General features: G+C 40.7%; 1 protein-coding gene and 1 non-coding gene across 3 annotated transcripts in view; both read left to right on the top strand.

Moving 5' to 3' along the window:
• Positions 1–23,938, top strand: part of CPED1 (cadherin like and PC-esterase domain containing 1) — a 262,754-nt gene that overhangs the window by 130,887 nt on the left and 107,929 nt on the right. For both annotated transcript variants that reach the window (XM_077855991.1, XM_077855990.1), the window contains exons 13-15: positions 1,409–1,459; positions 4,973–5,156; positions 7,166–7,334. In XM_077855991.1, coding sequence (XP_077712117.1) covers positions 1,409–1,459; positions 4,973–5,156; positions 7,166–7,334 — 404 coding nt within the window. The remainder of the gene's footprint in view (positions 1–1,408; positions 1,460–4,972; positions 5,157–7,165; positions 7,335–23,938) is intronic.
• Positions 6,410–6,554, top strand: LOC144289244 (U4 spliceosomal RNA). Its single transcript, XR_013357229.1, has one exon. It is a non-coding gene; the product is annotated as a U4 spliceosomal RNA (small nuclear RNA).

Below are 23,938 nucleotides of genomic sequence, written 5' to 3'. Positions count from 1 at the left end.
TAAATACATCTTTTTTTAAAGAGTCATTCTTACATCATAGAAATCTCACCTCTAGATATTCATTTTAAGGAAATAATTAGGAATGTACACAAACGTTTAGCAAGTTATTAAAAATGAATGTAAAAATTAGAAACTACTTCTATCGTGATGATAGTGAATTGGATAAATGAATTAAATCGTAGACTTCCAATACAATACTGGAAAGCCATTCTGATATTGCAGAAGAATATCGATGACATGAAAAGATGTGTATGGTGTATTGCTAAGTGAAACAATTGGCTACAAGCCACATGGGCCTCAAGGAAAGTTAATGGCAATTTTCTTTCCCAGATCTACCTCTATTTTTCTAATTTTCTCCTTCTAAGGAACATCTGAGCTGTTGATCATACAACATGAAAATTTTTCTAATTTTAAGAATAAAAAATGAAAAGAAGTAGTACCACATGTCTACGACTTTTTAGAAATCACGATTTTCCTATTACAAGTCAAGGTTTAATACAAGACTGTGGTTCTCAGTATGTGGTCCCTAGACCAGGAACATCGGCATCATCTGGGCAGTTTAGACCATTCAGACCTACTGAGTCAGAATCATACCTCTCTGGGCAGGAGGCCAGGATGATATTTTAAGTCCTTCAGGTGACTCTGAGGCATGTTAAAGTTTGCGAACCACTGATTCGATAGAATGAATTAATAAGCCCAGTGAAGAACTACTATTCTGGTTGTCTTTCTCACTCCCACCATGTTTCTCTTTAAATGAATGATTTAAGCACTCTGGGTGTTTTTATTCATTCCTTGGATCCATTAGTCTTTACTAAGGAGATTTCAGAAAAAAGCTGAGTTTGATTCAGAAATTTAAGAGGAGGGACGCCTGGGTGGCTCAGGGGGAGCATCTGCCTTTGGCCCAGGGCATGATCCTGGGATCTCGGGATCGAGTCCCACATTGGGCTCCCTGTGGGGAGCCTGCTTCTCCCTCTGCCTGTGTCTCTGCCTCTCTCTCTGGGTCTCTCATGAATAAACAAATAAATAAATCTTAAAAAGAAAAGAAAAGAGGAAATGTCAGTAGAATCAACTGGATAAAGTATCTGTAATTCTAATGATTTGGGATGTGACAGTCACAAAATCATAGAACTAAAAGGAATCTCGACAGATCACCCTCAGGCAATGGATGACATTTAGACCATTCGTTTTTCTCTCTTAATATTTTCCTGTTTAAAATCATCGCTGTCCTGAGATTTGAACCAAATACCTTGTGTTACTATAGCCTTCAGTTTAACCAAGAAGTGCTTTTTGATATAGGAAAAGTTAAAGAATAAAACGTGTTCTACTTAATCATGCTGAGATTATTGGATATGTATTTTTTTTATTTTGACTAATAGTTTTCATTTGAAATTAACTTTTCTTTTTTTAGCTGCTATTCGACAAATTATGAATGAAACCAAAGAAGTCCATTGCAGTAATGGTGAGTCCCGATTAACGTGTTTTGGTGGCATAATCAATAGTGATGCACAGCCCTACTTGGAGTAAATCACCGTTTTATCATATTCGGGTACTTTTAGACTGTATTGTATTTTAAGAAAATTTTTAGAAGTTTCTCAATGAGTTGATATCTGCCATTTTTGCATAAGAAGATTTTTAATTTTCTATTTTTGAACATGAAATGTTATGTCTATGTGTTTAAGGCCAGCAAGTTTCAAACTCATTTTGAGGGCTCCTCAGGGTGCTAAGGCTTTGCCTTGGAGGCTGCTCAAGTGGATAAGCTGGGCTTATCTGCCTTATACATCCATTTTTAGGGTTTACAGCACCCCACAAGGATTCCCTTTCTGCCAGATTGTTGACATAAGGGATAGTATTTGAGTTGAATTTTCTTTATAACAATTGGGAGTTTCGAATCTGATTTTCAGTTTATTTTCTCAAAGTTCATGAATTTTTTACTAATGTATAATCAAGAAAAATAGCCCAACTAGAACAGTAACACATTTCAAGTATATAGATTTTAGAATTAAAAAAAAATTTTCTTTACTCTGGTCAGTATTATTCCAGTGGCCTTGCGAACATGTAATTCTAGAGAATCTGATTTTTCCAAGATCACAGGGCTATGAAATAGCTGCGCTGGATCACGAAACTGGATATTCTAATTCTTTGTCTAAAGCTTATAAATTATCTTAATACTTTATAATAATATGATGGAAAAATAAGGGTTCTACTTGGCAGGTTTGATTTTTGGCCATGTATGTATATGTATGTGTGTGTGTGTATATATATATATATATAAAAGATACACTTAGAAAATTTAGCCTTTCACAAGAAATCTATTCCAGTAAAACATAAAAGCTGGCAAAAATAAAATTTATCGACTAAGGTTTAACTTACTATAAATGAAAGTCTTCCAGTTAAAAAAAATCCAACTTGTATCTTCTAAAATGCAGTTAAATTCATTCATTATGTTCTAACAGTATCATTAAAATCAGGATAGACTGAGAGGTTACACAATAATGTGGTTTAATAGAATCAACAAGTACATCCAATGAAAGAAAAAAATGGCATTTAAAATAAAGTATTACTGACCGGGGGAAAATATCAGATAGGACTTAGCCATCTCCTTGCCTGCACTTTCCATCCAGTCTTTTCCTCCTAGGAAAATACATGCAACACAGGGAGCCCCGTGCCTGGGCTACAGAGGGAGGGGCAGGGGCGAGATGAGAACGCACATTTGTCCTGTGCGGGCTCCGCGGTGGAAGCCGCTTCACCTCTTTGGTCTCCTGTTCTGTGATGTATAAAATGAAACAACCATATGGGCATAATCTCACTTTTATTCCGTTCCCAGTTAACCGGCTGTAGAGGATGGGAACATGTTAGATAAGCTCTTGGGCTAGTTCCTATTTTTGTGTAGATAAAAAACTAGTCCTGCCTGGGTCTGCATAATTATTAACCTGCCGGCTTTCAGGGCATGATCCAAGATTTTAAAACAATTACTCGATGACGCCTTCAAACAGGTGGGATTAGCCTTCAGCATCAAGGCTTTTCTTGTGTTTAATACGAGGTATGATTACCCCTCGAGAGGGCAATAAAACTCTGCGGTTAAGAGAATCCATTAAAAGCCACCAAAGCTTCCAACAGCTTTCCCAGATGCACTTGCCAGGTAGGTCGAGCAGCCTGCTACTGCCCGGCCCACGTGGGCCTCTCCGCGGGCCTGAGGTGGCTGGGCCCGGCAGGTGGGTGCTGGGCCCCGGAGGTGGGTGCTGAGCCCTGGCAGGTGGGCGCTGGGCCCCAGGAGGTGGGTGCTGGGCCCTGGCAGGTGGGCGCTGGGCCCCAGGAGGTGGGTGCTGGGCCCTGGCAGGTGGGCGCTGGGTCCCGGAGGTGGGCGCTGGGCCCTGGAGGTGGGTGCTGGGCCCTGGCAGGTGGGCGCTGGGCCCCAGCAGGTGGGCGCTTGGCCCTGGGAAGTAGGTGCTGGGCCGGGGAGGTGGACACTAGGCCCGGCAGATGGGTCTTGGGCCCCAGGAGGTGGGCGCTGGGCCCCGGCAGATGGGTCTTGGGCCCCGGCAGGTCAGTGCTGGGCCCCGGGAAGTCGGTGCTGGGCCCCGGCAGGTGGGTGCTGGGCCCGGCAGGATGCCAGCCGGCCCAGGTGTTTGGAGGCAGCGGCCCACTGGCCTTCAGGTGGAGCTGACACTGGCCAGATGAGCTTGCAAGCAGGGGTGTAGGACCCAGCGCTTGAGCCAGAGGTGGAGAGTTTCTGATGAAACCAAAAAGGAGCACTTGCTAGAATCTCGCTTGTAAGAGTAATTACACGCTCTGCCTCGTGTGGGGCTGTGTTTCAGGGTCATGACAGGCAAACCCCACTGGAAACTTCCACCATTAAGTCAAAGTGTAAACTGCAGGGAAATTAACTCTCAGTGACTGTTTTGTAAAAATATATCATCTCAAGTGAAAGTCCATCGTCTGTGGTTACTAGTCTGAAAAAAATAATCTACTTCGTTATTCATTTAACTGGTTTTGAACGTAAGAATGTAATGCAAGTGTTTGGACTTCCTTTCTACCCAGGAAATGGTCCTTTGTGTCTTTAGACTCCAGCCTGTTTATTTCTTTTTTATAAGATTTTATTTATTCATGAGACACACAGAGAGAGGCAGAGCCACAGGCAGAGGGAGAAGCAGGCTCCCTGTGAGGAGCCGGACGTGGGACTCGAACCCAGGACCCGGGATCGTGATCTGAGCCGAAGGCAGGTGCTCAACCCCTGAGCCGTGCCTGCCCCCGCCCCCGCCCCCCCCCCCCGGCATCCTCGCAGCCAAGCAATCTGCTAGGTTCTGCGACAGGATTGAGCAGAGGATAACATTTCCTTCTCATACTCTAGGGCACTCTCTTGGGTTGGGGTGACCAGGGCAGGGAGGTGGGGGGGTCTCAGGATGTCCTGCTGCTGTTTTTGTATCTGAGTGTTTGGTATAATATTGGATTTCACATTCTTCACTCCACCCTACTGCCTGTAAGCTGCTCTATCAACCCAATGGCAGTTTAATGACTCTCCCTATTAAGAAATTTTCCTCATTCCCTGCTGGTGCCCTTCTGTTCTGACTTCACAGAGTCACCGCCCCCATTTACCCGTTGCTTGACAGATTCACTAAATGCCACGGAAATGTTATCAATCCACCGGTGAGACATTTCCCCACCTCCTCACTGCCTTTAAACTTCTAACGGCTGAACAAAATCTTATCATCTGTGTAATGCCAACTAACGTCAACAGCTGTTATATAAGGCAAGCTCTACAAAACTTGAAAAACAGAAAATCCAGCTGAAGCCACAAATCAAATAAGACCAGAGTGCCAAGTGGAAAATCAGCCGTGATCACTAAGGCTGTTCAAAGGATTTAAAAAAAAAAAAAAAAGACTTTAATCACATATGATTTTTAAACATTCATCCATGTCACAGTTATCTTTTGTTTGCCATTTTTGTTTTGTTTTGTTTTCTTGTGTTTTGACAGATGACACACAGTGTTATATCAAGCAGATCCTCACACATCCACGTTTGGAACTAAACCCTGAATTTAACCCGAAGATCAAAGATTATTACTCTGAAGTCCCATTTGATGTGGTAACAGTGACAATTGGCGCAGAGACTTCTAAGTGTCAGTGCAAGGTGTACCTGCATGATCGGGCCAGGCCCAGGTACGGGGCCGCTGACCAGGGCTGAGCGGAGACACCGTGGTGGGAAGCAGGTCTCTGAAGCAACCTTTGAAGGTTCAGAAAAGCTGAAGCATGAGATCAGTTGGAGAGATTGCCAGGGTGTGAAACCCTTCCACTTCACAGATGTCATGTCGTAAAACACAAGACAAACAAAAAGGGGACATATCAGTGCTCTACTGATGTTGGCCATCTTTGGTTTCAAGTTTTTATTTCAATTCTCATTAGTTAACGTAGATGGTAAAATGGGTTTCAGGTGCAGAATTTAGAGATTCATCCCTCGCATATAACACCCAGAGCTCATCCCAAGTGCCCTCCTCAACACCCATCCCCCATCTAGTCCATCCCCCCTCACCTCCCTCCATCAACCCTCCGTTTCTTTTCTGTTGTTAAGAGTCTCACAGTTTGCTTCCCTCTTTCTTTTTTTCCCTTCTCTATGTTAGTCTGTTTTGTTTCTTAAATTCCACATATGAGTGAGATTATATGGTATTTGTCTTTCTCTGGCTGACTTATTTCACTCAGCATAGTACCCTTTAGCTCCATCCATGTGTTGAGAATGGTAAGATTTCATGCCTTTTTATGGCTGAGTAATATTCCATTTTGTATATTATAAAATATATATATTATTATATAATATATATATATTTACATACGTCACATCTTCTTTATTCCTCAGTTGATAGATACTTGAGCTCTCTCCGTAGTTCGGCTTTCGTTGATAATGCTGCTATAAACATCGGGGTCCATGTACCCGTTCAAATCAATATTTTTGCATCCTTTGGGTAAATACCCAGTAGTGCAATTGCTGCATCATTTCTAACTCTTTGAGGACCCCCCACACTGCTCTCCACAGTGGCTGTGCCAGTTTGCATCCCCACCCGCAGTGCAAGAGGGTTCCCCTTTCTCCACATCCTCGCCAACATTTGTCATTTCCTGTGTTAATTTTAGCCCTTCTGAGGGCTGTGAGGTGGTGTCTCATTGTGGCTTTGATTTGCATTTCCCTGATGATGAGGGATGTGGAGCACCTTCCCATGTGTCTGTTGGCCATCTGGATGTCTTCTTTGGAAAAATGTCTGTTCATGTTTTCTGCCCATTTCTTAACTGGATTATTTAGTTTTGGGGTGTTGAGTTTGATGAGTTCTTTATAGATTCTGGGTACTCTGTTAGCAATCTTTGTATCTACTCTTTGTCATAGTGTTGTAACAAGAGAGGATCTTGTGATTTGAAATGTTAAAAAGAGCTTTGCGCAGTGGCAGTATCGTAGCCAGTGAGGTTTATCCGAGGCGCGATTATTGCTAATTGAAATATTAAAAAGATTCATTAGGGGTAACTTCCTTCTACCCTATCCCAGCTCCTCAAAGTTTTGAGCATTCAGGAGCTGAATAAACATTTTGGTGACAATTTATGGACATACTGACACTAACTTTCCTAGTTTCATGGGATTTTTTTTCTATTAACTCTTCTGAGAGTCACCAGAACTTTCTTTGTTTCTTTGTTTCTTGTGTTTATAATTTTGAACAGAAGATAGAACTTTATTACATGCCATGTTGGTGGCAAGGAAGATACTCGTGTCCCCATGCTATAGGGAAGGAAATGCATTTGGATCCCTGGGAGCCAAGAGAGTCTAGTAGGAAGAAAAGAGGATTCAAGTCAGACCAACCTAGGTCCTAGCTATGACTCTACCATGGGACTTTGGGCATAGACTTGTTGTGAGTATTGAATGAGATAATGTATGACCCTGAGAAGTGGTTCATAAATACTAGTTTCCTTCCCAGTGATTGAGGGAGGACATGACTTGCCCTGCAAGAGAATTGCCGACATACCAAAATACACATTTTTTTCCATATTTTAAGTTTCATATGAAGTTGTACAGACCTGACCTGCTTTTGTGTACACATTATAGGCATTTAATAAACTAAATTAGTTTTAGTTGGTGTTTATCATTTATTTATATGGATGTATGAATGAATGTTTCTTTCTCTCTCTTCCTCTAGCTTTGCTAACTACCCTCTGGGTTTGGGAATGAACAAAATCTCAATGCTTGTGGTGGATGAATCTCCAGCACAGGGCGAGACCCTGATCACATACAAACTCACCATCTACAGAGAAGACCGTCCAAGTCTGCCCTTGTTTGAGGACTTCACAGCATGCGGTTTTGTGCAGGTAGGTGAATTCTACATTTGCACTCGCGTTGAACTGGGAGTGGCCTGTTGACCTAGGTGAAAAATGCCAAATGCAAATTGTTAGGGGAAAAAAAATGTATGCTTACAAATCCAAACTGTGGTCTCATTTCAAAAGAGCAAGAGTTCCAGCCAGGGATGTGAGATACCTTGTTGTGAGTGGTTTTCTTTTTAGTGTGCTGGCTACCCGCCCCCCCACACACTCACTGTGTTCAGTGGACGTATTGTAGTTAATATTGAAAGAAATGTCTTGAGTACTCACACTGAGTTACAAAATTGATTTTGCGTTTGATTTTACACTTCCATGTGAAATTGTGCTGTGTTTCTTGGAATTGTACCTGAATCTACTCTGAAACTTTAAACTAGGTTCAGTGGAGTTGATTTTAAAGAATTAGAGAAAAATTTATGAAGCTATTTTGTGGAAGGGATACCAGACGAAGGGAATTAAATTTGCTTGAGTAGATTGATTTTTTCCTGCACTTCTTGTATCTTACTCATTCCTAAAGGCCGTAGTTTGTCTCGTGAGCAACACATGCCGTTTTGCAGTCTGCCGATCTTGGAGGGGGAATGTTACCCAGAGGCTTTGTCCAATTTGGTGGTTCTCTCCTCTGTTTCTTCTCTCGGTTAAGATTCCAGGTACGACCTTCCACGTCTCCTCACATCATGTCCCCTCACTATAGGTGCTTCTGGGGAAGTAGTAATTGATATTATCACATCTCCTGATTCACTCAGAAAGCATAATTGCAAATATGGCACATCTCAGTGACTGACAACCTGTTGGGAGCGTTGAGGCACAGAGGACTGGTTATGATCTGTTGCGAGAGAAGGAGCTGACTGAGCCTCCGTGAGTGGGATGAATGCCATGTTTCCTTAAAGGCAGCGGCCAGAGAAGTGCTCTCTTCTCTCGCCATTATTTGTCAGAGCGTGTTTTATGCTCCTGCTAACCTGGCCTGCTCACTGCACCCCAGACCTGCTTCCCCGTCTGGATGGTGGTGACATACATAACCAGGTGGTGTAGAGATATAGAAAATATTCAGTTAACTATGTCCTTAAGATTTGTGCAACTTATTGTATATAGAATATGATATACATGCATTTTGCCATATGTAAGTTATATATACTGAATATAAATTATGCTTCAATAATATAAGAGAAAAACATTAGTGGGGAAGTATGTATTATCTCCCAAGACATGCGTCTCTTCTCAAACATTACATTCATCAAAATTAAGTTAATTACCATGCAATTACCTTAGACAATGGATTATATTAGGAATTTGTTAATATAACATGAAGAAATATATTAGAAAATTCTTGTGGGATATACCCTACAGATGATTGCAGAAAACTATTTCAGTCATTTAGAAGAATTCTTTCCAGAAGGTTTTAATTTAAAATTGATGTGTGGTCCCCCAGCAGTACTATATTTTATAACATGGCACAGTGTCTAATAAGCACTAGTATTTTTTTAGCCTTCCTTTTACAAACTGTCAAATGACTGAAGAGATAATGAATGAATAATAAGGATTGGTTTAGACACCTAACGAGGCACGAGTGGCCTGAGGAACTGGAGGAGTCCATAACAGAGGTTAGATTTTTCTCATCCCAGGCTCCAGTGACAGTTCTCATCCAGAGACCTTGCCCTTTTTTCTTCTTTATGCTTAATCTCATTAGCGTCTTTAGGTTTCACTGCAAGCTGATCCCATCATGAAGTTCAGAATACAGAGAAGGAAAGATGTAATTTTGGAACTCCTATCAGAGTTTCCAAATTGATAGTTAAACAGATATACATTATGAGACTCATGAATGTTTAGTCTTCCAAATTGTCATTTTTCTTTTTTATCAACAAATTTAGTGACCTACTATATTCTTAGGTTGATGTCCAGAGTCAGACCATTGCATATTAAATGGTAGACCATTCTATCTGAACCCCTAAAGTGTATATGTGGCAAACCAGAGGAAATGAATTAAACTTTATATTTTATTTGCTGGTTAAAGGGAAAAATTACATTTCTTCCTTATATTTTAAATTATATTTTGTCCTATTGGACTCCATTATTAATTTTTAAACAAACCTAAAAGGAGATCTACATTAAAATACCCCCCAAAGAGTGTCCAATCTGTGGTTAATCAAGCCTCCTAATTTCTCCTTCTCCCATTCTCCCACTTTCTGGTTATCAGCTATTCATTTTATCATTTCACTGAAAAGTCAACTAGCAGTGAAGGGAAAGTAAATATAAGGCATACCAATCCAAAAATCAATTACTTTGACATTTTGGTGAATAAAAAAGATAATCTAATTAAGTTGTCATGGGTGTTTTGTATCATTCATATGATCAAATACTGTAAAATACCTACTTAGCCATAATTCACTATTTTAGTGTCTGTTTCTAATTATATTTCCTGTTGGATTTCGTACATGGCTGCCACAGAGGCAACTCATACTTTAGCTATTTCCAGTGAGGTAGAAAGGACCAATTTACATAACTGATACAAAACAACTAGATTTGGACCAGGGCTTTTCAACCTCAGCAATGTCAATATCAGGGCTGGATAATTTTTTTGTTTTGGGGAACTATCCTGTGCACCGTAGAATATTTTGCAGCCTGGCTTCTACCCAGTAGGTTCCAGAAGTATACCTTTTCCAAATTGTGACAACCAAAAATGTCTCCAGACATTGCCAAACATCACCTGGGGGGCAAAATTGACCCCAGTTGAGAACTACTGATACATACCAATAACAGGCCTGCTTTTCTACTTTCCACTAGTAAATCTAGTAAATCTGTAGTGGATTTACTCTAAGTATGAATAGGTTAGAGGTAATCCTTCCATGTTGAAAGTTGAAGAATCACTCGTCTCTTATCTCATCCTTGTATTTTTAATCATCTCTGTAGTCAGCAAATACCACTATGATAGCTCTTTATGCTTCTCATTAATTTGCCATCTTTTCTAATGTATTATAATCAGAAATATGCATTCAATTATAGAAAACATGATTCTTAATGAAACATAAAAAGTCATATAACATACCTACACTGTTATTTCATTTTGATTTACCTATAAATAGCATAATGTTTTGCTGTTAGGAAGAAAGATTTAGAAAGCAATAAACTGTTATTATGGCTGGAATATGTCATGCTTTGGAATTAATAAAATATATTTATGTTCTAAGGAAATTAAAACACATATGGGGAGATATTTCTTTTAATATCTCTTTCCAAATCAAAAAGTTTTGACAAGGATAACAATATAGCATCCATGGAAATGGATTTGTGTAAATGATCTATGGTCTCATATATATACATTTTGCCTCCAAAGCGTTGTGCCAGAATAAGGCCATAAATAAAATCTACAGAAAGGTCATATAGCAGAAGCGTAGGAGACTACATTTCAGGGATCCGTTTGTTAGAAACGGCCTTCATTTTAAAATAAATTACAATTAATAAAGGAAAAGTACCGAGGAAAGAAAAAAAATTCTGTTTAAAAAAAAAAGTCTTGCCCAGCATTTAGTTATCGATTTAAAACTGACATTTGCTGTCTTATTAAAAAAAATTAATTAGTGATCTATATGCTGAGCTATTAAATGACTCCAATTACAGCATTTGGAAATGCATTACAATTCTCCCACTTATTTTTGTACTGTTTCTCAACACAAAGTTTACAAAACAATTCATGTGATAACTGTCTAATATTTTAGCAAACACAACAAAAGAAGAGCATTTATTGATGACAAAAAAGCCCCTTTGTCCATTTCCAACGTCGTAATGTCTATTAAATACTCATTTTTGTCATTTTCAGTTACCTTGCCTACCCCAGTACACCCGAAGTATGTGATTCAATTTTTCAGCAATAGAGCCTGTGTTGTAATGGAAGCCTCCCAACCAATGACTGCGTATTAATTATCTGCTATGCACTTTGCTCTTACAAATATGTCATATATTATGGGAGATACTGTGCAACATCAGGAGAACTTTCATTACGTGCCAGATATGATGCTAAGCACTTTACTTTTTTATCTTATTTGACGTTCTTCACAACTTTAAACACTGGTGATAACTGTCCCAACCTTTAACTTATGGAGGACGTAAGGCTTTAAAACATGTGTAATTAAGTAGTGAAGGTGGTATTTGAATACGAGTCTGACAGACCTCAAATTGACCCCCTTTATCATTACTCTGGACTGTAGAATCCAAAACTCTTACTACACTCATAATCTAATTAACCTGTTTAGGAAATTCGTTTGGCCAGAATTTAACCTGTTAGAATTTAGTTTAGTAGAACTTGTTTTCATGGTTATGTACAAATGATAATTTTTATAATGTTCTAGAATCACTGCAAAATTCTGAGGTTTTCATAATCCTTATTTTGATGAGGAATGTGATAGAATCAGAGCTTCATTGGAAAAGTTTTAGAGCTCACATCTAATATTTTACTAGACACATATATATCCTCATATCTGGCTGTCTTTCTTGGTCCCAATATTTAAGTCAGGTTTAATATTTTATGTATTGGAATTCTACTTAGCCAAACTACTATGTTTACTATCATTGTTAAGATGTTTTCCAATGCGGAGGATTTTTGAATATTACGCTTGATTACACATTAGCGATTTCTAGTTAATCTTTCTCACTGTTTAACACAACTTACTAATTGTTTCTATTAAAAACATCCACAATATAGTTTTTCAAAACTTAAAAAACCCTTTGTTCATGTGTACTTTTTAATAGTGAGAAGAACTATTGTGGAACTGACAATTTGATGATACTACAATGACATTCATCAATGTGAAAGGACCTTACTTTCCTACTCTTATTTAATCCTCACAACAAACAGATAAGATAACATGGATGACTTTTATTGTCTGCTTCACCCTATTCCCTTCTACGAGAAAATTCTGTCTTGTGATATTTAACGTTTTTTTATATTCATTTACAAATTTAGGTACTCATTTATTTCTATTTGTATTAATTAATGTATTTTTTATATTTAATTTTAAGGGTTTTATATTTTGGTGATATGTCTCAGAGGTATTAAGAACAGATTCTTCGCGTGTTTGTTTCCACCTTAAGTGATTCATTATGGTATCTCTCTGCCTTTAACGAGTGAAAATTAGTAGGTTCCTGAATGCTGGGATTGAACACTGCATTTAGTTAATTTACACATGTGGGAGAGAATCTCAGAATTTTCTCTTGCTCTATCAACAACATAAAAGTCCGTTGTCTCTGTCGAGATGATTTTATTAGAGCAAATTTTGCATCTTAGCAAATTGCGTCAGGCCATTCTCCTAACCAGTGGTTGAAAGCCATGGAGTCCAAGGTTCATGCCCATCACTGCTATCAGGCAAGCCTGGGTTTCAGTCCTGGCTCTGCTTCTAACTGGTCTAATGTGCTGTGTCTCCTAGTGCGGGGCAGCGAAGCTCTCTGAACCTCAGTTTCTTTATCTAAGACTAGAACTAGTGAGAGAACCTGTCTCAGAGAATTGTTCTGAGAATTAACCAGTTGATAAATGCAAAGTTTGATCCCAAGCCTAGTATATGATCAAGTGCTCAGTCAATATTCAATTATCATCACAATCATCATCATCATGAAAATTCTTTTTGTCCAGATGCACCTCTCAGGCTTACCTCTCTGGGTGTATAGAGAAGGAGAACAAAAGAAGGATGAAAAAGAACAGCAGAAGAAGTAGGAGCTGATAACAGTGAGGATGCTAGAATTGTTTTTTTTTTAATTTAAATTCAGTTTGCCCACATATAGCATAACACCCAGTGCTCATCCCATCAAGTGCCCCCCTCAGTGTGCGTCACCCAGTTACCCCATCCCCCTCACCCACCTCCCCTTCCACTTCCCCTTGTTCGTTTCCGAGAGTTAGGAGTCTCTCATGGTTTGTCTTCCTCTCTGATTTTCCCCACTCAGTTCCTCTCCTTTCCCTATAAATCCCTTTCACTATTTCTTCTATTCCCTGTATTAGTGAGACCGTGTGATGATCGTCCTTCTCCAACTGACTTCCTTCACTCAGCATAATACCCTCCAGGTCCATCCACGTTGAAGCAAGTGGTGGGTATTTGTCATTTCTAATGGCTGAGGAATATTCCACTGTATACATAGTCCACATCTTCTTTATCCATCATCTGTCGGACACCGAGGCTCCACCCGCAGTGTGGCTACTGTGGACATTGCTGCTGTGAACATCGAGGTGCAGGTGTCCCGGCGTTTTACTGCATCTGTATCTTTGGGGTAAATCCCCAGCAGTGCAATTGCTGGGTCATAGGGCAGATCTATTTTTACCTCTTTGAGGAACCTCCACACAGTTTTCCAGAGTGGCTGCACCAGTTCACATTCCCACCAACAGTGCAAGAGGGTTCTCACTTCTCACATCCTCTCCAACATTTGTTATTTCCTGTCTTGTTAATTTCCCCCATTCTCACTGGTGTGAGGTGGGATCTCATTGTGGTTTTGATTTGTATTTCTCTGAATGCAGGTGATGCAGAGCATTTTCTCATGTGCTTGTTGGCCGTGTGTGTCTTCTTTGGAGAAATGTCTGTTCATGTCTTCTGCCCATTTCATGATTGGATTATCTGATTTTAATAAGTTCTTTACAGATCTTGGATACTAGCCCTTGATCTGATAGGTCATTTGCAAATATCTTCTCCCATTCTGTAGGTTGTCTTTTAGTTTTGTTGACTGTTTTTTTGTTTTGTTTTGTTTTGTTTGCTGTACAGAAGTTATTTATCTTGATGAAGTCCCAATAGTTCATTTTTGCTTTTGTTTCTCTTGCCTTCGTGGATGTATCTTGCAAGAAGTTACTGTGGCTGAGTTCAGAAAGGGTGTTGCCTGTGTTCTCCTCTAGGATTTTGATGGAATCTTGTCTCACATTTAGATCTTTCATCCATTTTGAGTTTATCTTTGTGTCTGGTGTGAGAGAATGGTTTAGTTTTGTTCTTCTGCACGTGGCTAATTTCCCCAGCACCATTGATTGAAGAGACTGTCCTTTTTCCAGTGGATAGTCTTTCCCGCTTTGTTGAAGATGAGTTGACTGTAGAGCTGAGAGGATGCTAGAATTGTAAAGGAATTGGGACGGGAAGAGCTGGTTGGGAATTAAATAGGAGAGCAAGTGGCCTGGGCTGATCCACACAGTTGCATTCCAGATGGTCACCAGTCCTAGGCACTCTTGCCTTTCTGGATCCCTTCTTCCACGAAAGAATTACTTAACGTTATATTTTGCAACTGTGTTGGTATAAAGAGGTGCATGTACTCACACACGTGCACACTTTGAAGAGTTTAGTTTTTTTTTTCTTCTAAGTATAAAGGAAATTCCAGCATTTTCTCGGGCTCCTAAAATTAGTGCTGTGTGCTGTAGGCATGATTCCTGTGGTGCATAATAGAGGATTTGGCCCTGCTCTTCTCCCTCACTCTGAGGGATGGATGGCAAAGGCATCCATACCGTCATCAATGACCCGGGCCATAGGCATTCTTTCAAGTCTTGTCAAGCGCTCCCTACTTAAACACTTAGCCCTTTGCAGGTGTTTTAGGTTCTGTGTGCAGGGACTGAGCACACCTTTACCAGCATTCTGCAAGGGCCTATGCCACGGTGAGGGGAGTGAAATGTTATTTCCACGAGCAGTTTGCACACCCAGACATTTTGATTGCAGTAGCCTCCTCAGTGGCCAATAAGCATTCGTATACATCTGAGGCTTAGGAATTTTTATTTAGCATCGTTTTCTTAAAAAGCAAGTGAAGATGAGAGGAGTGTGTTCTTTAGTTCATGATCTATTTTAGTGCTTATATAAATTATCTTTCTGAATTGGTGAAAAAGAGCTATGTTAAACACTCACCTCATGGGTTGATGTAACTTACGGTCAGCTAAATTACCATTTAAATAAAAACTTTTGCTCAGCACATCTGTTCTCCATGTTTCTCGAAGTCACATCTGCTTCCTTTACAAGAAGAAACAAACTTTTACTACCATTAGTGCAGCAGTACCGAGATAATGTGGAGGAGAATGGGATCTTCCTGGCTTCAGCATCCAGAAGTCTCTCGGAGGACAGCCCGTGGCTGTATACGAACACTGATTTTCATTGGAAGTCTATGTTTCGGCGTTCTAAGACTCAGTCTTCTGGTTTGTGAACTGCACAGGGAGATAGAAAAGAACCCTGGCAGGCCTTTAAATGAAATATTCTGTTAGAGTGACCAGATATCAAATGTGACATTTGAAATGTTGAGGGAGGTCGTGGCTAACAGGGGAGCAGATAAATGGGGTTTCTTTTTGAAAGCTCCAATTCCTCATACCCACATCTTTGTGGAATTTAATTGCTCTAAAGGGCCTCTACATCTTTTATCTCTCTTTCTCCATTTCTTCCCCCATTTCTCAAGTCCAAACTAACTCTAATAAAGGTACACAGCAGGATAGGGAGGTTGGTGGTAAGAGAGGGGAGAGAACCTGGGCGCTGGATTAGTTCTTCCATCTACCAAACTAAGCCTACAAAATGACTCGTGTTAAAAAAAGAAAAAAAAAAAAAACAACACATTTTTGGCTTCATCCAAAAACAGATTTTGGCTCTTTATAAGACAAGTTAAAGCGAATGATTCCTGTGGGCCCATGGTCTTTATTTAACCTTTTGTAGGAAGCAAGGTACCCTTTTGAATATCTGATGAAAGTTTTGACCCCTTGTTCCAAGTAATAATACACACGTAGGCACAATGCCGTATACAGTTTCAAACTTATGAAAAGCCTTGGGTAAACAGTTCTTATCCCAGTAACTCACAATTGGATGCAGATTATCACCAGCAGCAACAAGCAGAATAAGGATGGTTTCACTTCTGGTGTTCATCCACATGATTATAGTTCAGCTTATTGAGCACCTACTTTGTCCTAGAAACTCCCCTAAGTGTTTATACATGTTATTTCATTTGTTGTTTTCATGATAAAAAAAATTAGTATCTGTATAACCATATACCATTTGGGAATTATGTGTGGCTTTTCAATGATCTCTGTTAGCACTGAGAATCGGCAGTTATCGTGGATCTCTGAGCAAAATGCCACCAGAGCCAATATTGCCTTGGGAACAAGCATCTGGGAGGAGCCACCTGGCCATTGTCCTCTTCTCACAGACTCCGAAGGCGGTTATGAGTTGTAGGTAATGGTGGTCCTGGAAACACGGGGAAAATTAAGAATATGTTATTTGGACTGTTTATATTGCCCTCATTAGTCAAAGTCACTGACGTGCTCTGTCTCATTAGGCTAGAACAAATTGTGTTTTGTTCAAAGACACGTTGGCCCAATGGCGTAATTAGGTAATGCTAAGAAAATTTCCACATGTATCTGACCAACTGTAACGTTTCCTTCAATAAGCGTGTGTTGTAGGAACAAGAATGAGGGACGGGGTATTCCTTGCAGATGGTTTCACCGATTGCAGAACTACAAGTGGATGTGACACATGTTCCCTGAAGGCAGAATTAGGACACTTTACTGCCTGACATATTTAACTTCTTTTGAAAATGATGCTAATTTGTCTTTTTTTTTTTTCCTTTTTCATCCACATCCTTTTTTTAGGCAGGACTAATGAGTTTAAAACATTGAGCATGACCTCATTCTTCAAAGCAGACCAGGTCTCTCCACCCCAGTGGCCCCCCAACTCTTTAGGATCTCATGCTTCAGCAATGTGAGGCAGACTTCCACTGACATTCCTGGGTTTTTACCTCGTCCGCCCCATCCCCCCCTCCCACCCTGAATGCTTGAGAATGATTTTTCCAGACCTCATAGGTTATTTTAAAGTTAAAGTACTGTGCAGTTACGAGGTCCAGATTTCATAGGTTTAAGAAACCCCAGGAAGGGAGATTTTTTTCTTTAAGTGGAATAACCTTTCTTAAATACTTTGATCAAAATATCACTTGTACAGTCTGATTTTGAGTCACAGTTCATCACTTACATGTTGGAGAACGGGGGCAGGTTCTCACCCCTCATATAGGGCTATCGTGGTACTGATCCCATAGAGTGGTTTTCAGGAAAAACTGAGTTAATGTCGTTGGCATTTGGTGTAGTGCCTAAGCACCGACAGAGCTCAATATACATGTTTGCAAAACATAAATAGACAAATAAAATGTCTTCAGGTTGGTATAAGGAGGAAAGTTTAAAGCAGGCTTTTTAAAAAACTGAGGCCCAGTAAACTGAATTGGAGATTTTTTAATTGCTTATATGTAAGTTTAGATTTAATAAGATATAAAAACATGAAGGGCTTTGCAGAACAACCACCAGTGCTAAATTATACAATAAATTTTATGGTAAATGTAATAAAACAAAACTTCCAGAATTAAGTGTGAAATCTGTTCCAAGCTTGTTTTAATTTTGATAGTCGCACAACAAATTTTGTACGTCATCGTGTTCGCAGTTTCGTTGAGAGACTGAGAATTAGAGAGTGTTTTCACAAAAAGAGGGGAAATGTTTCCTTGCCAAACACAGAAGCATCCCTTCACAGATATTACCTGGTGGGTCCCATTAACGGTGAGGAGATCGATGTGCCCGGGGCCAGTTTTATAAATGAGCAGCACACGGCAAAGATGCCTGGGCAGCATCAGACAGAGGTATAATTGTAATGTAGCTTGATTTTGTAGTATGTGTCCTCTCTTTTCAAACAACCCTGTCACTTTGGGAAGCCATCCCTTCAAAAGGCAACGGGCATATTCGTCCCTGATAATGATCTAAATGACACAAGGTGTTCCATTCTGGGCACTCACACCGTAAGTTCAACCCGAACCGCTAAACGCTTCCCCCGCTTGTTTAAGATCAGACTTTGTTCCAAATGACTTTTGGGTATTTCCCAAATGCTAAGACACCTTCACAGATGAGAGATCTTTCCACCTCTGAGACTATTTAAAACACACGGGGTCTCTAGTCGCTGTTTGCTGTGTGCCAGGCCCTCCTCTAATTGCCTAACATCCATTCACTCAGTTCTCCAAACAAAACGCTGACAGGCCGATCCTCCGGTAATGCCCGATGATTCTGCAGCTGGAGAAATGCAGGGACAGAGAACAAGCCCACAGTCACGTAGCTTCCGGGGAGCAGGGCCTGTTCTGGAGCCCGGGCAGCTGGTCCCAGACCTGCGCTACCTCCTGGAGCAGGCTCTGCTACCTACAAACTCTACTCTCAGCCGCCACAGCCCACTCCAGAACTAGATGCTGAAATAAATATATGGTTTCCAAGAGACTTTCCAAAAGACCCCAAAAATTAATTTGTAGGTTATTGTTTAGAATGTGTATTTATTTATTTATTTTTCCTATAAAAGAAAATTTACAAGTGAGGTGAGGTTATAGAGAATATCCCCAAATCCTGCTAACATAATGATGTTTAATACAGTGAAAAGGGTCGTGGGGAAGGGGCTGAAGATGCCAGAAGACTGTGCCATGGTTTTGTGGGGTTTGGGAAAGGCCTCAGTGGCCCAGGCTCTTAACGGGGAAGATACCAATAGAGGAGGGTGTGAGTGGCCAGGCGTGTCTCTAGCTGTGGGGTTGACCCGTAGCTCCGTGGGCAGCAGGTGTATTTATTGTAACGCCATCTGTGAATCTTGTATTCCAATGTCACACTAAACTTCAGAGCTGGGGAGATCTTGGCCATCTGACCCCTCATCTTGCATGTGAATAAACTTCAGTAACTTGCGACGATCCGTCCTTAATAATTCACCGAGTTTCGTTGCCAGGAAGGAGCAGAATGAGGATTAGAACCTACGGGCTGGTCATTAAACCTTTTGATGCTTAGCAGTTGTACCTAATGTAAAAGGGCTTTTGGAATCCAGACCTAGACACGTTTCCTGCGACCTTGACCAGCTCCATATCCTTAGGTCTCCAGCGCAAAATTGCTGTTTCTAAGTGTGTTAAATGAATGATCAATTGCAGATTTGCTGATCACTCTGCTCGACTAAAAAAGAAATCTCTCTTTCCTCTCTAGAATCTGCACTCTGCTGTTTTCCTATCCTTCTTTGTTAAGTCTTAGTGGCATCCTCTTGATACAACAAAATACAAAAACTGTAAATAAAAATTGTTTGATGAAAACAAGGCATTATATTTAGAGGTAGTTGTCAATCATTAAAAAAAAAAAAATCCTCCTTGGGAGCCAGGTCCCCAAAGATGAGACTTACTGCGGCAATCTGCAAGTCTTCAATAGCCAATCAACAGACACATTTGTCTACGTCAACACTGGCACAGAATGAAAAAATGATTCACGGAAAGCCCCCAAAATAGCCTGCACAGCGTCGGACTCTCTGGCATCCTCTTTGCCGTGCTAAGTCCGTCTGTGATGCACTAACCGCCTCCCCCCCCCCGGCTGGCCCACAGCCCTCCTTGCCAACTGGCCACATGCTGCTGATGAACAGCCTCTCACCCCTTTCATAACCAGAGCACAAATATTAGATGAATTTCCTTTGAACCTCGCTTCCTCTTGGCTCTTAATATAGTCTGGCTCCTTACAAGAAACACTCTGGGTTCTGGGAGCTACAGATTCCCTTATTAATCACTCTTTTTTTTTTTTTTTTTTTTTCTGGATAGGCAAATATCAAAAGAATTTTTAGCACATCTCCAAGGTATTTGATAGGTTGTATCTGATTGGAAACAATCTCCCATTTCTTAAATATTTCATTCGAATCTGTCACTGCAGTGCGTGGAATACTAACCCTCCAGCCCTTAGAAGGAGGACTAAGGTTTTTCTGTGTGACAGTAACGATATTGATAATAATAAACCTCAGTCGTGTTCTATTTGATGCTTTTTCTGAGAACCCATTTCCTTAGATACCTTTATGTGTAACTGACCAGACAATAGCCAATCTGTATTTAATCCAACTTAATAAAATAATATGTGTTCCGTGTTAGAAGGAAGCATCTGAAAGATTATATTCTTTTTAACACCATTACCCAGTAAGAACACTTTTAACCATAATAATAATAATTTCCAGCTGTCCCAAATCCTAAAAGTAAAGCACCAACCCCCCAAATATATTTTGTTATTGGAACATGTGTAAACAATTATGAATATCTAAACCATACTGGCATGGGGTTTCAGGCTCTCTCCAAAACTGTAAGGAAAAAAATGCCTCTAATAAGCATGTTGATAGATATATCCTACTTCAAAAGTTGCTTTTGCAGACCCGCAGAATAAAGATTTCACTTTTTATATTTTAATAACAAATGTTATAAAGTTTAAATTTCACGTTCAAAAAAGAGTAAAAGGCATCCCTGCAATTCATCTTTCTAATTTGAAAAGCTCAGATTTTTCAAAATGTCCCGAGATCAGAGGGTAGAGATCGATGGTCTCCTCTCGGTGAGATCCCGCTTCTCAGGAAATCAGAGGCCTCTGACTTGATCAAAAGTTGCTGCTTGTTTATTCACTTTTTGTTTTGTTGTATTTTGATTTTTCAAAACCAAAGAAAAGCATATGGATTCGTTAGGCTAAGTATACAGATTTCATTATGCTTAGAAATATTTGGAGGAATAGACTTGTTTAAATCCTAAAAGGTTTAGGTTAAGTGTATTTTTAAATGAAACTGCTTATATTTTACCAGAAGAAGCACTCATGACCTCATTTGGATCTTATTTTAAACACAGTGGATTCCCCTACCTAGGAGCATGGTGTTGTTCAAGATGTGAAATCACTGCGGGCGTCTTTACCAGGACACTAGTTAATAATCTGTTCCTGGAGCTTACTCTCCGTCTCTGTGCTATCGCTTTGCCTCTCTCTCTCTCTCTCTCTCTCTCTCTCTCTCTCTCATTCTCTCTACTCTTTCATTCTCTTTTTTACTTGCACTTGCACATGCATTTCACACACACACACACATACACAGAGTTTCTCTAGGTCAAAACCTAGATCTTTGATCATCTCGTCTAGCACAAGGCCTGGAAGGTGGTTGTTGTTGTTGTTGTTGTTGTTGTTGTTGTTGTTCTTCTTCTTCTTCTTTTTGGGGGGAGGAGAGAGAGAGCATGTGACAGTGGTGGGGGAAGGGGGAGCACAAAGAGAGAGGGAGAGAGAGAATCCCAAGCAGGCTCCACACCCAGCACAGAACATAATGCAAGGCTCGATGTGGGGCTCTAATCTACAACCCTGAGATCATGACCTGAGCAGAAATCAAGAGTCAGAGGCTTCACTGACTGAGCCACCCGGGTGCTCCTGCCTAGAAGATTCTTAATTAATATTTATAAAACTAAACGACACTTCCAGGCTAGATACAAAATTAACTATATGTGCTATTTTTTTTAAGTTATGGTGCTCTATTTAAAAAATGCTGAAGTGCATCATTACATTTGTAGCAGAATAATGATGGCGTCATTCCTGGCCCTGAAGGTTACCCAATAATGCACTTTCTAAATCCTTTATGTTTCAGTAAAAAGAAAGCCTCCTTCTTAGCCTCAGATGTTTACTTCCTCAGCAGCAAGGCAGGTGTGAGGGCACTGGTTGCAAAGACCAGTGACCCATAGGGCTTGCAGTCCTCGTGAGGACAGGCCACCTACTCCCCTCTGCTCCCAAGGGAGAAAGGAAGAGGAGGCCCCAATTCTTCCTGTCTGAGGTAATCACCTGTGACGTCTGGAGATGATTTCAAGACAGAGATAAAGGTGCTTCTTTACCTGGTCAGATGTCTGCTCAGCCTTGCGCCACCAGAGAAGGAGAAAGGCTCTCAGAGACATGGGGGCTGGTGAGGCCCACGAGCTCAGAAGGGGCAAGGGGCTAGAGGTTTATCTGTACTTAGAGGCATTGAGGTATATATCTTAGGACCGCAAGTATTCTGAAGTCAAAGCTGTAGAAGGTAGAAGAAACTAGGTTCAGAGAAGGCTTATCAGGGACACAGCATGGGAAAAAACGGTCCCTGCGACTATGATTATGTCAGGATCCAGTGGAAAGGGCAGCTGAGACTCTCAGGGCTCCAGACAGCTTCACCATCAGGGCTTATTTGAGGAGTTCTCAGTCTACACCAAGAGTAGATGATGAGCTAGACCAATAGTGAAGACTCCTGACAAGGAGATTGCTTTTCTCCTCTCCTTCCTCCTGTCCCAAATCAAAAGGTGTGAATTTATTTATTTATTTAAAAGATTTTATTTATTTATTTATGAGAGACACTGAGAGAGAGGCAGAGACCCAGGCAGAGGGAGAAGCAGGCTCCATGCAGAGAGCCCGATGTGGGATTCGATCCAGGGGCTCCAGGATCATGACCTGAACCAAAGGCTTACACTCAACTGCTGAGCCATCCAGGCGTCCCAAGAGGCATGAATTTAGGAGTGAGTTTAGGTGTCAGTCAGATGCAATTTCTATCTGAGGGCCCTGGGGAAGCATGAATTTCCAAACTCACTGAGGCTGCTACAGAATTCAGGTCCTTGTGGCTGTAGGACTGAAGTTTCCATTTCCTTGCTATTGGTCTGTTGAGGGCTGCTCACTGCATCCAGGGGCCGCATGCATTCCTTGCCATGTGGGTCCTTCTGTCTCCTAAGCCAGTAATGGAGAATCTCCTGCACCTTGAATCACTCTCAGGATTTGTCTCTCTGTCTTCCCTGGACCTAGATTTAATCTCCCTAATTTAGGGTCAACCAATTTTGGACTGTGATTACATCTACAAAATCCCTCCACGGTGACAACTAGATTAGTGTTTGCCTGACTGACCAGAGGCCAGGAACTGAGAGCTACCTCAGGATTAAACCTATTACTCTCTCTATCCATCATAAACTCTAGGGGCCGGGAATCATTTCCCTTGGGAAAGCTTTGGATCCAATATGAAATTAAACTTTTAGTGAATAGACCCAAGTCTTTATATTAAAAATGAGACTATTTATAACTGGCAATGACTAAAGTGTGATGATATAAGGCTTTAATGTCATTAAGGGAGTTAGGCCTCTTAAGAAAAGAGGATAGTTGTTCAGTCAATGGAGTGTGATAGAAGTAGGAATTGGGGGATCCCTGGGTGGCGCAGCGGTTTGGCGCCTGCCTTTGGCCCAGGGCGCGATCCTGGAGACTCGGGATCGAATCCCGGTGCATGGAGCCTGCTTCTCCCTCTGCCTATGTCTCTGCCTCTCTCTCTCTCTCTCTCTCTCTGACTATCATAAATAAATAAAAATAAAAAAGATTAAAAAAAAAAAGAAGTAGGAATTGGAAGAAACAAGATTTTTTTCTTATTTATGTCTTAGACGTTGAGACTCCTCAATCAAAACTATTGTTCATGATTAGAATATAGAAGCTCGAGCAGGGGAGCAGTCTATCATAATAAATGTCCACCTGTCACCTATTGTGCTTGGCACATCTTATCACTCAGCATCCATAACAGCCATATGTAATGGGCACTGTGATCACAGCAAACAAGGGGCAGACCTTGGACTTAAATTCAGGTCTATCTGGTTTTAAAGCTCATGATATTAATTCTTATACAATTAGCGGCTCTTAAACTACCGAGGTATTTTTACCCCAGATGACAAATGAGGAAACCCGCTCAGCCCTGCTATCAGAGCTTTGGGTATTTTCATAATCAAATCATGTTCTGCCCCAAATAAATTCCTGTAAGCTTGACATACAGAGTATGATTAGGCTTTCAAGCATGTGTTAGTTCTTCTTCCAAGATTAGCAGTTTCCC

This window comes from Canis aureus, chromosome 18, assembly GCF_053574225.1.
Source record: "Canis aureus isolate CA01 chromosome 18, VMU_Caureus_v.1.0, whole genome shotgun sequence".
Lineage (NCBI taxonomy): Eukaryota > Metazoa > Chordata > Mammalia > Carnivora > Canidae > Canis > Canis aureus.
Note: the sequence above shows the minus strand (reverse complement) of the source record. Positions and strands in the feature narration are given on the sequence as shown.